The sequence below is a fragment of the Vipera berus genome (genome assembly GCF_964194415.1).
Source record: "Vipera berus genome assembly, chromosome: 4".
NCBI lineage: Eukaryota > Metazoa > Chordata > Lepidosauria > Squamata > Viperidae > Vipera > Vipera berus.
Genome location: NC_138206.1, coordinates 19,689,101 through 19,703,755, shown reverse-complemented (window position 1 = coordinate 19,703,755; position 14,655 = coordinate 19,689,101). Strand labels below are relative to the sequence as shown.

Here is a 14,655-nt window from a genome sequence, read left to right as displayed (position 1 = left end):
TCTAAATTATTTCCTATGTATTCCTGTGACATATTACTCTACACATTCCATCTTGCCCCACTTAAGACATAATGCAAAGGCTAGAGATTTTTGCATTACTGTTACTATTTATAGCATTTGCAATAGTGGTGAATATCTGTAGCTCGGGTGTAGGATGAGGATGAAGGTTTGTTCTCCGAGCTTGAGGGTTGGTTTCCAAACGCTTCGTTACCAGGCTAGGTAACATCTTCAGCGGAGTTTAGGGGATGTCAGTGTTAGTTTTCTTCTATTTATAAGGGCTCCATGTGTGGCTGTGTCAAGTGAGGGTCTTGTGATGGGTCAAGTGTGAGTCATCAGTGAGAGGCTTGTGCTGGGCCTTGTGATGTGGAGGTTACATTGGGTCAGGGTCATTGGGAGGTGAACTGCTGGTGGGGGGAGGAGGGGGCTTGCATGGGTTGGTTGAGGGTTGGTGCTGCCTCTGGCTGGTTGTGTAGCTGATTTGGATTCTGAGGGGTTCGTAGGGTGGTTGTAGGTCAATGTGTCTGTTGATGGAATTGCTTGTAGAGTGCCAGGCTTCAATGAACTCATGAGCGTGGTGGGTGGTAGTGTGGCTGATGATTTTAGTGTTGCTCCAATCACTCTGGTGTTGTTTGGTGTCAGTTTGGGTAGAGATTAAGGATTTGGGATCATGGCGTTTGACTGCCAGCTGGTGTTCATGGAACCAGATTTTTAATTGACGTGATGTTTATCCCATGTAGAACTGGTTGCAATCATTACAGTTGATTTTGTAGATTACACTGTTTCTTTCATCCTTCTGTATCTTCTCTTTGGTTCTGGATTATTCCTGGTGGAGTGTGGCTGTGGGCTATTGCTATTCCTAAGGGTTGGAGAATTCTGGCTCTCATTTCCAACACCCCTTTTGTGTATGGTAGGGTTAGTTTTTGAGTGGTGGGCTGTTGGTGTGTTGTGGTTTGGGTGCTATGTGTATATATAGTATACAGGCCACTCCTTGATCAGCAACCTTTCAACCCTTCACTCACCTCCCGAGCCAGACTGCCATGCTAAGGTGGATGGGATGGGCCCGATCCCCCTCTGCCATTTCGGAGCCAGGGGGGAGTGACAATGAACGGCTCCACTCCCGGTGTGCACCGCTGGAGGGGTTTTCTTTAAGCTTCGCCTTGCAGATCACATGCCCAGGCGCAGTTGCCGCCTCCTTGTCCTCTGCCAACTGTCCCATGGCTTGCACCGTGACCGGGCGGCACAAGCCACCCCCGTCTCCCTCCACCAGTCCTTTGTCGCCTGTCTGACAGAGAACAGAAAACACAGCAGCTCTGCACAGGGATGCAGAGCAGAGAACAGCACTTGCTTGCTACCCTGCATTGCCCCACATCTCCCCTCTCTCCCTTCTGGAAATGGCAGCCCCATTTCCTGCCACTTCTCCTCCCGGCGCAGCTCCTCCCTCTTCCCAAAAGCATTTCTTTGCTAACCTGCTTTCCAGTTCTGGTGTGTTTCTCTTCTGCTGCAGGGAAACAGAGTTTGTGGGAGTAAATGTTCAGTCAGACCTTCCAACTCCTTGTGAGATCTTTTTTTTCCCCGCAAGAAGTTGGAAGGTCTGACTGAACATTTTTTACTTCCACAAATTCTGTTGAAAAAAGGTGCCATATATATTAGAAACATAAAATTCTATTTCATGAAGGATCATTTAGGCCATCAAGTCCAATTGCTTAGGTGTTGAAATTCAAATTCAAGTATATCAGACAGATGGCTGAGTAGTTTCCCTTGGACAAATCCAATGAAGAGAAAACCCACTGGGTTCCATCGTTATTGCTCTTACTGAATATTTTTATAACATTCAGTCAGAATGTATCTTTTTGTAATTTATATCTACAGTGTAATTCCATGTTCTGTACTCTGGAACAAGAGGAAATGGGTCTTGAAGTTCTACACAAAAAGCTTTCAAGCATCTGAATCCATTCATTCATTAAATTTCTAGGCTGCCCAATTCTGGCAGAATTACTTGCCTAGTTATGGAGAATTATTCTAGGCAGCCTCACAATGAAAAAAAGAAAACAGAATAATAAATAGTATTGTATAGACTAGAGCAGGGGTGTCAAACTGCTGGCCCGTGGGCCAGATGCATCATGCAGAAGCCGCGCCCACCCCATTGCTGGCAATGGCAAAATCGTCCCGATACGTTACGCGACGTCACGTGACGTCGCAAATTTGACATGTCTGGACTAGAGGGTTCTTATTCATGCTTGGTCAGGATCATTCTGTTTTCCTCCATTGGAGCTTGCGGTGTTCTTTCTTAATGTTTTAGCTACAGAATACTTAAGAAAATCAAGAAGTTCTCTGGGAACAATGAATAGACTGAGGCTTCCTAGAAATAGTTCAATCTGCGGTCTTTTCACATACTCTCTCCACAGAGCAACCAAGACGTCTGCCCAACAGCTCCCCTCTCAATTATGCAACTCAACATTTTTCAACTATAAATATTCTCAGCTCCATCAATTTCTTATCAAAGGTCCTGGTTTTTTTAGTCGTCTTTTAATTCTAACTGCTGTTCTCTGAACTCGATTAAAGTATGGGATGTGGGACTGGATGCAGTACTCAAGAAGAGTTCTGATTGAAGCATTTATTAGCCTATCTTTTAAGGGATACAGATTGTAATAATAACTTACATTGGTTCTGGCATTTCCAAGCAGATTTTGAGCAAAGCAGAAAAAGTAGAATAATTGTTTTATTTGTAAATGATTTGGAAAATATAGTTTTTTGATGCAGCCTAACATTGCATATACGTTTCCCCCCCCAGTATCATCATATTGCTGGTTCATATTCAATTTATTATTCCAATTTTTTCACAAATGGCATTACAAAGCCAAGTATTTCCATCCTATACTTGTTCATTTATTTATTTTCTGAAGTAAAGAACTTTAAATGTCCCTGTTAAATTTTATTGTTTTTCTTTCAGCCTATTTCTCTTAACCTATCAAGGTTATTTTGAATTTCATTTCTGCTTTCTAAGGTATTAACTAGTTATCAAATTTTATATCTATGAATTCAGTAAGTCTTAGCTCCATTTCTTCACTCAAGTCATTAATTAAAATACTGAAGAGTAAACATCTAGGACTGATTTCTGTCTACCCCATTTGATATATCTCTGTCCAATTTGATAAGGAATAACCAATGAGCATTTTAGGGTCATGATTTTCAAGCCAGCTATGTATCTACTTAATAATTAAGTCACTTAGCCTACATTTAATTAGCTTGCTAATCATCAGTACTTTGTGAAATGTTGTGTCTATGGCTTTCCCACAATCTATTGAGAAAATTATCCAATCAAAACATGAGTTAAGGTTAGTTTGGCAAGACTTGGTCTCAACAAATCCATGCTGGTTTATGATAATTAACATATTTTTCAAAGTGCTTACAAATTAACTTCCTTGCAATCTACTGTAAATTCTATCTAGGTGTCCTCCGGGGTTATATTTTTAGCTGTACAAGCAAATCTGAATAATATTAATGCCTTCAATAAAGATAACTAACCCTCAGCCTATATTAGGGGACTTAAATTCCAGTTATACATACTAACAATGTAGACATATTGTGGAAGTAATGGCCTTACAAGAGACTGAATATTAAAAGCATTTCACTAATATAGCATCAGGCTGAACTATAAAAATAGAAACCTTTATATGTTTCCAAAATTAATTTATTAGCTATTATTCATCTAATTTTCACAATGTAAACACTTGTCTTTACATATTGCTAAAGTAAAATTGCTCATACTTTTGTATCATTTTTCAAAATGGCATGAGAAGTAATTCAAATCTGAATTCAATTAAAAACCTTAATATGCCCATCTCTAATGAGGAAAAACACAAATTATTACACTGGTGTCAACGTATTATCTTCCATTTTTGACAGCTGAACCAAAATAGAAATTCTTAGATGAAACGCTCTTCACTATTGTGATAGAATACAAAAAGAAGCCTAGGACTAAAGTTTTCCCATCTCCCCAGAAAGAAATCATGAGGAATATAAATTATTCACTTGATTAATTATCTTACTAAAAAAACACTAAAACCTCTGAACTTTAGGTCACAATACTTCAGCTCCTTCTTCCACATTCCCAAACATTTTGTGATACAGAAGGAATGAGATCACAATATTTTTTTTATCACTTACATACAATTGCCACTATGACTTTATGGTTGGATATTAGTTCAAATATGAAAGTCCCATACTCATCAATGTTATTAAAACTTCCAGTCATGTCTCTCAAGGATTTGGAAATAGAACATGGGATATCTATTTTGGACTTTTCTCCCTTTTGATATGTGGCTAGTAAACGTTTGAAATAAGTTCCAAGAGACCCAGGAACTGGATAGCTGACCAATCCATATTCTTGTATCTGCCAAGTCTTTTTTAGCCAGCACTGGATTCTAAATTCATTATTATTTGTATTTTAAGCTTCTCAAGATATAATTTGTATTAATAGTCTGTTCCAATTCTGTGGATATAAGCTACTCCATTTTAACTGGGGGGAAAACATAAGTCACTAACAATATGTGTCTCAGTTCAGTGGGAAAAATGGCAGAATTATACTTTCAACTATTCAAATAATAAACCACCCAGCTGCAAAACTAAATAATTTCCATATCCCTGTAGAAATTTTATAAGAGGAAGAGTAGAAGTGCCTTAGCAACCCTTGAATAATAATTAATAAGTTATAAGCATCAAATGTATCCAGCTGAACAACTGTTATTTTTATCATCTCATTTTCAATGACATCGTGCATAATTATCTATTGACAATCTCATATATATATATTATAAAACCACCATGAGAAGAACCAATGAACCCAAATCTGTTCCTCCTGATACTTAGGCTTTATTTTACTCCCCTCAAAGGCCAAAATCAAAATCTTTTAGTGTTCTGTAATTTAAAAAAAAGGAAAATATAAAAAGAAAAAAGGATAAATAAGATTTTAGAGAAATACAAAAGACTGCTGAGATTTTGGTATGTAACTTTTACAAACTCAGTATTGTGATAGGTTTGGAAGGACTATTTAAGTCATCACATTTACCTTATTAGAGAAAAATCAAGTCAGTTAATCATTGCAATCTATCAGCGAAATAGCCAAGATATCCACTCATTTTTACATGTGGGGATGATACTAAGCAATTATTAGGAATATTTTTTTTCAAAATCAAAAATAACTGCCAATTGCTAATGAGTAATTATTACCAGAAAAATCAGGATGAGCTTGTAGGAGGGTGGCAAGGGAGACAGTTTGGAACTGAAGAGAACATGAAATTGTCCCAACAATATATACCAATTTCAAACATGCTTCTGCCACATTTTAACAGACCAGGTTTGTCTTAGAAACAAGATACTAACCATTTCCAAACTGAAGAAACAGTAACAAAAATGACAACCAAAGGCTACTAAGATTTGTATCCATTTTAGAAAAATCTTCCCAATCAAATGAGTCTTGCAATTAGCTAAACCAGGGGTAGGCAACCTTGGCTCTTTTATGACTCGTGGACTTCAACTCCCAGAATTCCTGAGCCAGCTGAGCGGGTGGGACTGGCACAGATACTCAGGGAGATGCAGTCCTGCAAATAACCAGGATTCGTAGCATGTAGGGCTTTAAAGGGAGTAACCAGCACCTTGAATTGCATCCAGAAAGCAACTGGAAGCCAGTGCAGTTCTCACAGCCGCGGTGTAACATGGGCAAAATGCAAAGTGCTTAGAACTATATGCATCACTGATACATGCTGATCTTGTTGTAACTTTCGGGTAGTTTTCAAACGCAGGCACCACGTAAAACTTGTTACAATAACTTAGTCAAAACATAACTAAGGTGTGAGGGAGATGGTGAGTAAGCTCTCCCAGTGAAGAAAGGGTACAATTAGTGCACAAGATGAACCAGTGCAAAGGCTCCCCTAGCCACAGTGGCCATCTGCTCCTCCAAGAAAGTGGGTTTAACTATGAAGAGAAAAATCATGAAGCGTATACTGTACATGGATAGATCTTGTCATTCGAGATATGTTCCTTGATATAATTATGACTGGACATTCATTTCCAATTGTTAACTTCCTCCAGTGACACACTTGGTCACAATCAAAGCATTGTGGTATACACTTTTCCACAACTCTCAGCACTGTCCTTTAGCTGGCAAACATAAAAGCCATATGAAGATAGCTCTGCATGTTTTAAAAGCAAATTGAGTTACTATCCTGAAGGTCTGGATTTAAAATCAGCTGAAAACTCTTTTCAGCAAATTATGAGTAGCTAGTATTTAAATAGTGTTCCTTTCAAGGTCAACTCACGCAGATTATTTAAAATACACTGCACTTTTAAAACCCACAAAATTAATTAAGCAACTTGTTCTCACCATGGCAACTTATTAAATGAGTTGTCAACATTAGAAAATATATTTGCTGATGAAAGTGTGAGTGGGCCAATGTGTGTATTAAGTCTAAAATTAGAAGGTTTTGATTGAACTATGTTGACATATAATAAATTAATGTACTTCTCCAAGAAATGTCAGGGCTTTTTCCAGGCCCTTGTCATAATATTCTGTAATGGAGTAGTTCTACATTTCCTTTTGTTTTGTAAGGCAATAAAGGGAAAAACTAATTATTCTATTTTAACTAATCCATAATCTAATGTTAATTAGATGTACAAAGGAATAATAAAGAGTTTAACATCCAAATTATTGAATTATACATGTTCAAATTACTAATATTTCTGAAAGTCTTATAAAAATAAATTCTATGATGTAACCCTAACATTAGTGTATAAGAATTATTGGGAAGTTCACACAATCAAAGCATTAAACTGTTAGTCGGCAACAAGAGAAAATAATAAGTTTCCCAATCTTATAGGCTCCAATTACACTGAGAGCAAATCACATAATTCTCCTATATGTTGTGTGAACAATAGTGACGCATCTGGAGAGTGACAAATTGGGAAAGATTGCATTAATGCACACAAAGTAACTCAATCTGTGCGATTTAAATATAAGCCAATTAAAAAAACAGACTCTACAGGTAGTCTTCGGCTTATAGTGATTTGTCTAGCGACTGTTCAAAGTGATAGCACTGAAAAAAAAGTCACTTGTGACAAATCCTCACATGACCATCACAGTATCTCGTCAGTCATATAATCCAAATTGGGGCATTTGGCAACCAGCATGCATTTACTATGTTTACAGTGTCCTGGGTTCATGTAATCACCATCTGCGACCTTCCTAGCTGGCTTGACAAGAAAAGTCAATGGGAGGGAGTTGACTTTGTTTAACAACCAAGTGATGCACTTAACTGCTAAGATTCGTTAACAACTTGAACAAAAGGTTTGTAAAATCAGGCACATCTCACTTAAGAACTGCCTCACTTGGCAACAAAAATCTTCATCCCAATTATGATCGTAAGTCGAGCACTACCTGTATTCAGTCTAAACCAGTAAGAGCTTCATAGAAATAAACTGATTATTACAACCAACTATCCCAAATTCATATATGAGCAATGGAAAAGCTCTGTTAGATCAAGGCACAGACTTAATAATCTGGTATTTTGTGTAATGCAATAGTCAACTATGTATATTCAGAAAGCCAGGCAATAATAACCCCCTTCCAGAAGAAGAAGGCTGGCTCTTAAGATTTAAAAAAAAAATCCTTACCAATGGTGCTTTCTCTTCTGATTCTAAGCCAAATACATTTCGCCGTTTTACAATCAACACATCCTTAGAGGCATCGTTGTCGTCATCATCATCATCATCTTCAGCTTCGAAAAAATTTAGGCTTTCAAGTTTTGATTCATGGACTTTTGCAAGTTCTTCTAGCTCAGACGGACTCTGCAATCCTTCTTCATCAGGACTGCTTTTCCCAGAGAGGCCTTTTGTCTCCTTTTGTCCCAACATGCCTGTTCTAGAGAAAATTCTCCTGCATTTCTCCAAGTCCTCATCACTTAAAGAAAACTGTGTGTCCTCAGCCTGCTCAGTTCCCTCTTTCTCAGGCTCCACTGTATGCATTTTCTTCTGGACTTTCTGGAGAAATCTGACACGAGGGGCCACTGCAAGTCCAAGAGAGCTACAAAGTAGAAAAGTATCAAGTATCATAACAGGATCTCTGCTCTACTACCGTGTTTCCCCGAAAATAAACCCCACCCCCCAAAAAAGACCTACCCTGATTTTTTGGGGGGTGGGCCTGGTATAAGCCCTACTCCAAAAATAAGCCCTAATTAGAACTCTGCCCACTCCATCCCACCTGGCTGCCATAATGGGGCAGGAAGCTGCGTGGCACATTATGCCGCTGCCACAACAACGCAAGGCAGGTGGGGGAGGAGGTGGAGCTGCCCCACCCACCCCACACCCACTTCCTTCAGCCCATCCCCCCAGCCAGGCCATTTCTTGCTCCCTTTCACTCCCCTCCTGAGCCGGACTGCCAGGCTACCCTACGGAGGATGGGCAGGGTGGACCTGGTCTCCCTCCACCCACAGATCACCAGCCCCATGAGAAGTTGGAATTTCTGACTGAACTTTTTTTAGTCTCACAAACTCCATTTCAGCAGGAGAGAAATGTGCCAGAGGTGGAAAGCAGGTTAGTGCTGAAATTTTTTGCTTTCAGGAGAAGCGACAGGAAATGGGATTGCCATTTCGAGAACGGAAAAGGGATGGAGGGCTGGCGGAGGGAGGCGGTGGGGGAGGTTTGTGCCACCCAGCCATGACATGAGCCATGAGAGAGTTGACGGAGGAGAAAGAGGCGGCTGCCACCGATCTGTGATCTGTGGGGCAGAGCATGAAGAAAGTCCTTCCAGAGGCACACAGCGGCAGTGGAGTCTTTTGCCATCACTCCCCACGGCTCCAAAACAGCGGAGGGAGACCAGGCCTACCCTACACATCCTCCATAGGGTAGCATGGCAGTGCAGCTCAGGAGGGGAGTGAAAGGGAGCAAGGAATGGCCCGGCTGGGGGGGGGAGGACCTGAAAGAAGTGGGTGAGGGGCACATGGGGCAGCTCCACCCCCTCCCCCACCTGCCTTGCATTGTTATGGCAGCAGCAGCGCAATGTGCCGCATGGCCTCCTGCTGCGAGCAGCCGCAGCAGAAGAGGGCCAGCAGACATGCGGGTTCATGGTGGATGGGGCATGCATCATGAAAAATATAAGACACCACCTGAAAATAAGACCTAATGCCTCTTTTGGAGGCAAAAATAATATAAGACCGGGTCTTACTTTTGGGGAAACACGATATTAAAGGCTACCCATTAAAGTTCATCAAAATCTGTCTTGCATGGTGTTATTTTGTAAGACTTCTACTGGCTGGAAGACATTTTTAACATTTGCATAGGCCAGCAACAACACACAGATTAATGATACAATAGGGGTAGGCATGATAGCAGGGCTGTGGGTTTTTTACCTTTCTCGTGGGAGGGGGGGGTCAGAAAGACATTTCTTGTTTTTTAAAATGTGCTGAGCCTATTTTAGGATTTTTTTGTTATAGTTTTCATGTGCTTCCTGCCTTTTGCAGAACTTTAAAATGAAGGACCCAGATTGTTGGGGGCAATAAGCTGACTTTGTAATAATGCCGCTGGGGGGGGGGTGAAAGCCCTAATAAGCAGGCATATACATAGAATGAAGGCTATTGCTAAGCACATTGGTTTGTGCTTAGATTGTAAGCCGCCCTGAGTCTTCGGAGAAGGGCGGGATATAAATGGGATTAAAATAAATAAATAAAATAAGTGTTTCCTGCCTTAAAGTGCTTGAAAATCACATTGCCACGTTTCATCAACAATACATTGAGATTCAGGAAGTTACAGAGGTTGCAAGTTAGGATGTTGAGGGCCGTAAGTTGACCGTTCTTATTTTATAGCAAACCAAGAGTGTTTTTTTTCCTTGCATGTGTCACTGTTGAGACTCTTTCAGTGCTTATAAACTGGCCCCAGTCTTGATGGTGATGATAATGATGGATTAAGAGAGCTCTCCTACTTTACCACACTCATCAAAATTGTAGTGACTGACCATCTACATTGGTATTCAATGTACAGGCATATTTTTTGCTATTTTATAATTCTTATTATGCTGGCTAATGAACAAAACAAAGATACATATGTCTAATGAACTTATTAAACTTTAAATGCAAGTTTTAAGAAGTTCAATAAATACATTAGGAGGCCAACAAAAGAACAAAAAACAAAGAGCAATAAGGACAGTAATAGTAGACTATAGGATGCAAGTGTTATTATACTCAGAAATCCACAGTTCACATAATCCTCCTGACAATTCCCCAAAAGGAAATTACACAAAATAGGTCCTCATGTGATATATTTCTTATCATTTACAGTCTGGATATGAATACAGATAGTCCTCGGCTTACAACAGTTTATTTAGTAACTGTTTGAAGTTACAACAGCAGTGAAAAAAGTGACTTATGGACGTTTTCAGACTTACGATGATTGCAACATCCTCATAGTCAGTCACAATTAATCAAATTCAGATGCTTGAGAAATGGCTCATATTTATGACAGTTGCACTGTCTTGGGGTCATGTGGTCATGTTCTGCAAACCTCCTGACAAGCAAAGTCAATGGGGAAGCCAGGTTCACTTCACAGCGATGTAACTAACTTAAAAACTACAATGATTCATTTAACAACCGTAACAAGTATGCTCATAAAATGGGGCAAAACTCACTTAACAAATGTTTCACTTAGCAACAGAAATTTTGGGGTCAACTGTGATTGTAAGTCAAGGACTACCTGTACTATATGTGTAGAATATTTATTAGATTCTCCTCCTGTCTTTACATACATGTAAGGACACATGTAAATCATATAAAGTATGTGTGACTTACACTCAATAAGGCACAAAAGATGGGATACAAATCGTAATTGCTGAACGTATACTATTCTTCAAAAACCCCCAAAAAACACTGTTTAAGACAGGGGTTTTCAAACTTGGCCCTTTAATGACTTGTGGACTTCAACTCCCAGAATCCCTCAGCCAGGCATGCTAGCTGAGGAATTCTGGGAGTTGAAGTCCACAAGTCATAAAAGAGCCAAGTTTGAAAACCCCTGCTGTAAAATGATTAAGGGCATTACCTTAATATTGAAGATTATCCATACATCTGGCAAACAAAATTAATTCTGGCCAACCAAACATCTGACTTCATTGCAAGCTACACACACACACACACACACACACACACACACACACTCCTTAACTTTCCATTATTGTTATCTTATACATGGTTTTCCAATAGATAATTCTTTATTTATCATTAGCCCAGCTTTTTGGCAATGCTGCTTCCTGAATGGCTGACACCACTGAAATATAATTACCGGTAAAGTAAGTGCAATCAAACATTCCCAAATATGAAAAATAGGAGTCCATTTATAAAAGGGATGCATAACGCTTTTCAAGTGATTTGCATGGGTTGTACTCCAAAGAGATGAGGACCAAAGGAGGGAGGATTGAATGTGTAGATAATTCTAACTTAGTTAAACATGGATTTTCTTCCCATATTTAATTATTCATTGCTGTCATTGCTGCTATACAGTACTTTGGTAGGAATCTTTGGTGAGACTCCAAAATCTTGCAAGGTTTAAATCAAAGTAAAAACTAGAAATGAAAAAGTCTTCCCAACCTGCTGAACAGACAAAAAGAACTGATATGAGATCATTCTTTCTGGGGAGATCTTGTAAAGTTTGGTTTGTCTCTCTCTGTCTCTGTCTCTCTCTCTCTCTGCTATCCACCTGATTTCTGAAGAAAGGAGTACACAATAGAAGTCTTTTAAGAATGATATGGAAACTTTTATAAGAAAGAAGTCATACCTCAAAGCCAGCCATGCATTCAGTGCATAAAGATATCTATACCGGAAGTAAAGACTAATAAATTTTGCCTTACAAACCAGTATCCCATGAAGCATTTTATGAAAACTTCACAATCACACACAGGGGGAAGGGGGGAGGTGTTCTGAAGTTTTTTATATTGTGCTTTAGAATATAGCTGAACCTGCTTTTAAGGGGAAAAAAGACACACTAAATATTTTTTCATTCTATTCTTATTGGATATTATTAGATTCAATGGCCATTAAAAAGAATCTTCTTCCTTCTTTTACACAAAGGATTACATAAATAGCAACAAACTGTACCACGTTTTAGAACTGCACTTAATATTATGTTTGGTATGAATGAGATGGAAATCAGTAAAAATCAAAGAAAAATCAAAATTGGGAGCTTACAGCTTTCTTTTCAAACTAATTATTGTAGGTCTGTAATACACTGGCCACACTATATATTTTTGGGGAGAAAAAGATAAAGAGAATACTGTACACAGATGACCAAAGTCAATACTTTTTAGCAAATTAAGCCTCAGGGTGGGGGATCTAGAGTGCCCTGTCTTTAACACATTCCTAATTAAGATGCATGTACTGTAAATCAAAAAATTTGTACTCTCAGCATCCCCGAGAAACCAATCCTAGAAAATAATGGTTAAAAGAATTTAAACAGCACATGGTCGACATAAGCACCATACACCTGACAATGAATGAACAATGAATGGCAAAAGAACATTTTACTCATAATTAAATTGCCAGGCTTATTAATCTTTGGCACAGAAAATGCATATGGCTGGCAGAATTCCACAGCAGTTTTCTTTGAAGTGAGCATAAAATAATGTGACCTTGTCTGACATCTATTATGTTGAAAATTCTTAACAAAGGGATGGGATGCTGATCAAAGGAATATGTAGAAAGCCTAGTGTTCAATAACCTGGTATCTCTAAATAGGATTGGGACAGGTGTCTCTCTCAATATGCCACTGAATATCAGTGCAGATTCAAACCTTCCATCTCTCAGGCCAATGGGCAACAAATCACTCTGCAATTTACAACATGGCTCAAACCAATTATTACTACTGACAGAAGTATAATCTGATTTTTTTCAGAAAATATAATACTACTACTATTACATTGTCAAGTTTTCAGTTCTTCCCAATTCTTCTGAAACAACTTCTACACAAGCCTATGCACTGAAAAGCAGTGGGATTGGGAGTTTTGGAGTAGAAGGATAATTGATCCGACTCAGCAGAGGAGCTTTTTAATGTTCTCAAATGTCAAACCCATCTGAACAGCAAAAGCCACCTAAGGTTTTACGTTCCCAGAGGGGAATCTATAATACTTCCAGAAAAACCTAATGTTGAGGACTAATGAGATTTCCTTTCTTAGACAAGACGCATTAGTTATTGGTATAGTGATTATGTGTGATTGGTGAAACCCAGGTTCAAGACTTCATTTATTATTGTACGTGAGTTTGGGCCAGTCTCTCTCTTTCTGTTCCATCTATTTACAAGGCTGCATTTCTGTGGGTAGACTCAGAGGAGGAGATCATCTCATATGTTATACTCTATTATCCCAGAGAAAGGATAGGAAATCTATCTGTCTGTCTGTCTGCCTGCCTGTCTGTCTGTCCATCAATCAATCACACTGGGATTTTGGGCAGTACACAAATAGAATGTTAAAAACATAAAAACCAAATATAAAATTTAAAATATAGACAAAGGTGGTTAAAATTGACATCCAAAGTTAATTAAAAATGGGGGGAAAGCTTTCACAGCATTAACCAGCCCCAAGGGCTATGAGCTCCAAATGAGATGGGAGAGAGAATATTCTTTAAAGCATTCATTCCATGGCCGTCTTAATTTCCAAGGGTTGTAAAATGACTGGTCATAAAACAGGGAGGACTATGTGTAAGCAGACATCTGGTAGACACACAAGACAAACAGACATGGGAAATTTGCTGTTGATCCTGGTGTCAATTTATGATTTTTTGGGAGAAAGTTTGTTTTGGAGGGGGTGGGGATGCAAAAGAAGTCAGGGTATCAGACAGGGACCTTAGAAAATAAGAATAAATTAGGAAGGATAAAAGCTGTAAATAAATGGAATTATGTAGTGTGGATCAATGCCACATTCAGCTGATCGCAACTGATGGCAAGATAATAAATAAATAAATAAAATAGTGCAGGATTATCATCACTGGATGGCAATAGCTCTTAAAGCTTTAGGGAAGGGTTTTCCAAGAACATACAAGAACCAAATCTAAAACGTTACATGTGAACAGAAGGAACTCTCTCCCATGAAGCAAGGACTAACTAATGAGGACTTCTAAGACACCTTAAAAAAATTAAAAATTGGCACCCATGTTACTGGGTTTTAACAGGCAGCACAAAATGATTAAGGATTCATTTATTGCTTTTTCTCCTCATTTCCATTAGCTCTATTTGGCTAATCTCCATTTTTAACAAACTGATTTTCATTGCTAATTTTAATCAGTGAGCCAATGTTGATTTGCACAGTTCAAAAGAAATCTGTAAAAAAGGATGTACAGTTTTTATATAGCATCTATAATTAATGCACTTACAGGGCATATTCAGCAATGGATAACTTTAACACATCAAAGACTTCTTTGTTCTTCATTAGATAGACAGATCGCAGGTAAGAAACAAAACACTAAGAAAAAAAAGAAAAAACTTGTTCAAAGCACAGAATAAAAGGATTCAACATATTAAAGAACTATAACAGATGCACAGCTTAAGCTAATTACTTTTAAAAGTACAGTAGCTTATAAACACCTCTTTGATATTACGACACTCAAAATCATTATGGTTTCATCATAATTT

At 38.6% G+C, this 14,655-nt stretch overlaps 1 protein-coding gene across 1 annotated transcript in view; it reads right to left on the bottom strand.

Annotated features, from left to right (window-relative positions):
* DDX10 (DEAD-box helicase 10) overlaps positions 1–14,655 on the bottom strand; it is a 151,200-nt gene that overhangs the window by 98,095 nt on the left and 38,450 nt on the right. Inside the window, exons 12-13 of the mRNA XM_081326918.1 lie at positions 14,397–14,485; positions 7,669–8,077 (exon numbers count right to left, since the gene is read on the bottom strand). Of these exons, the coding sequence (XP_081183044.1) occupies positions 7,669–8,077; positions 14,397–14,485 (498 nt within the window). The remainder of the gene's footprint in view (positions 1–7,668; positions 8,078–14,396; positions 14,486–14,655) is intronic.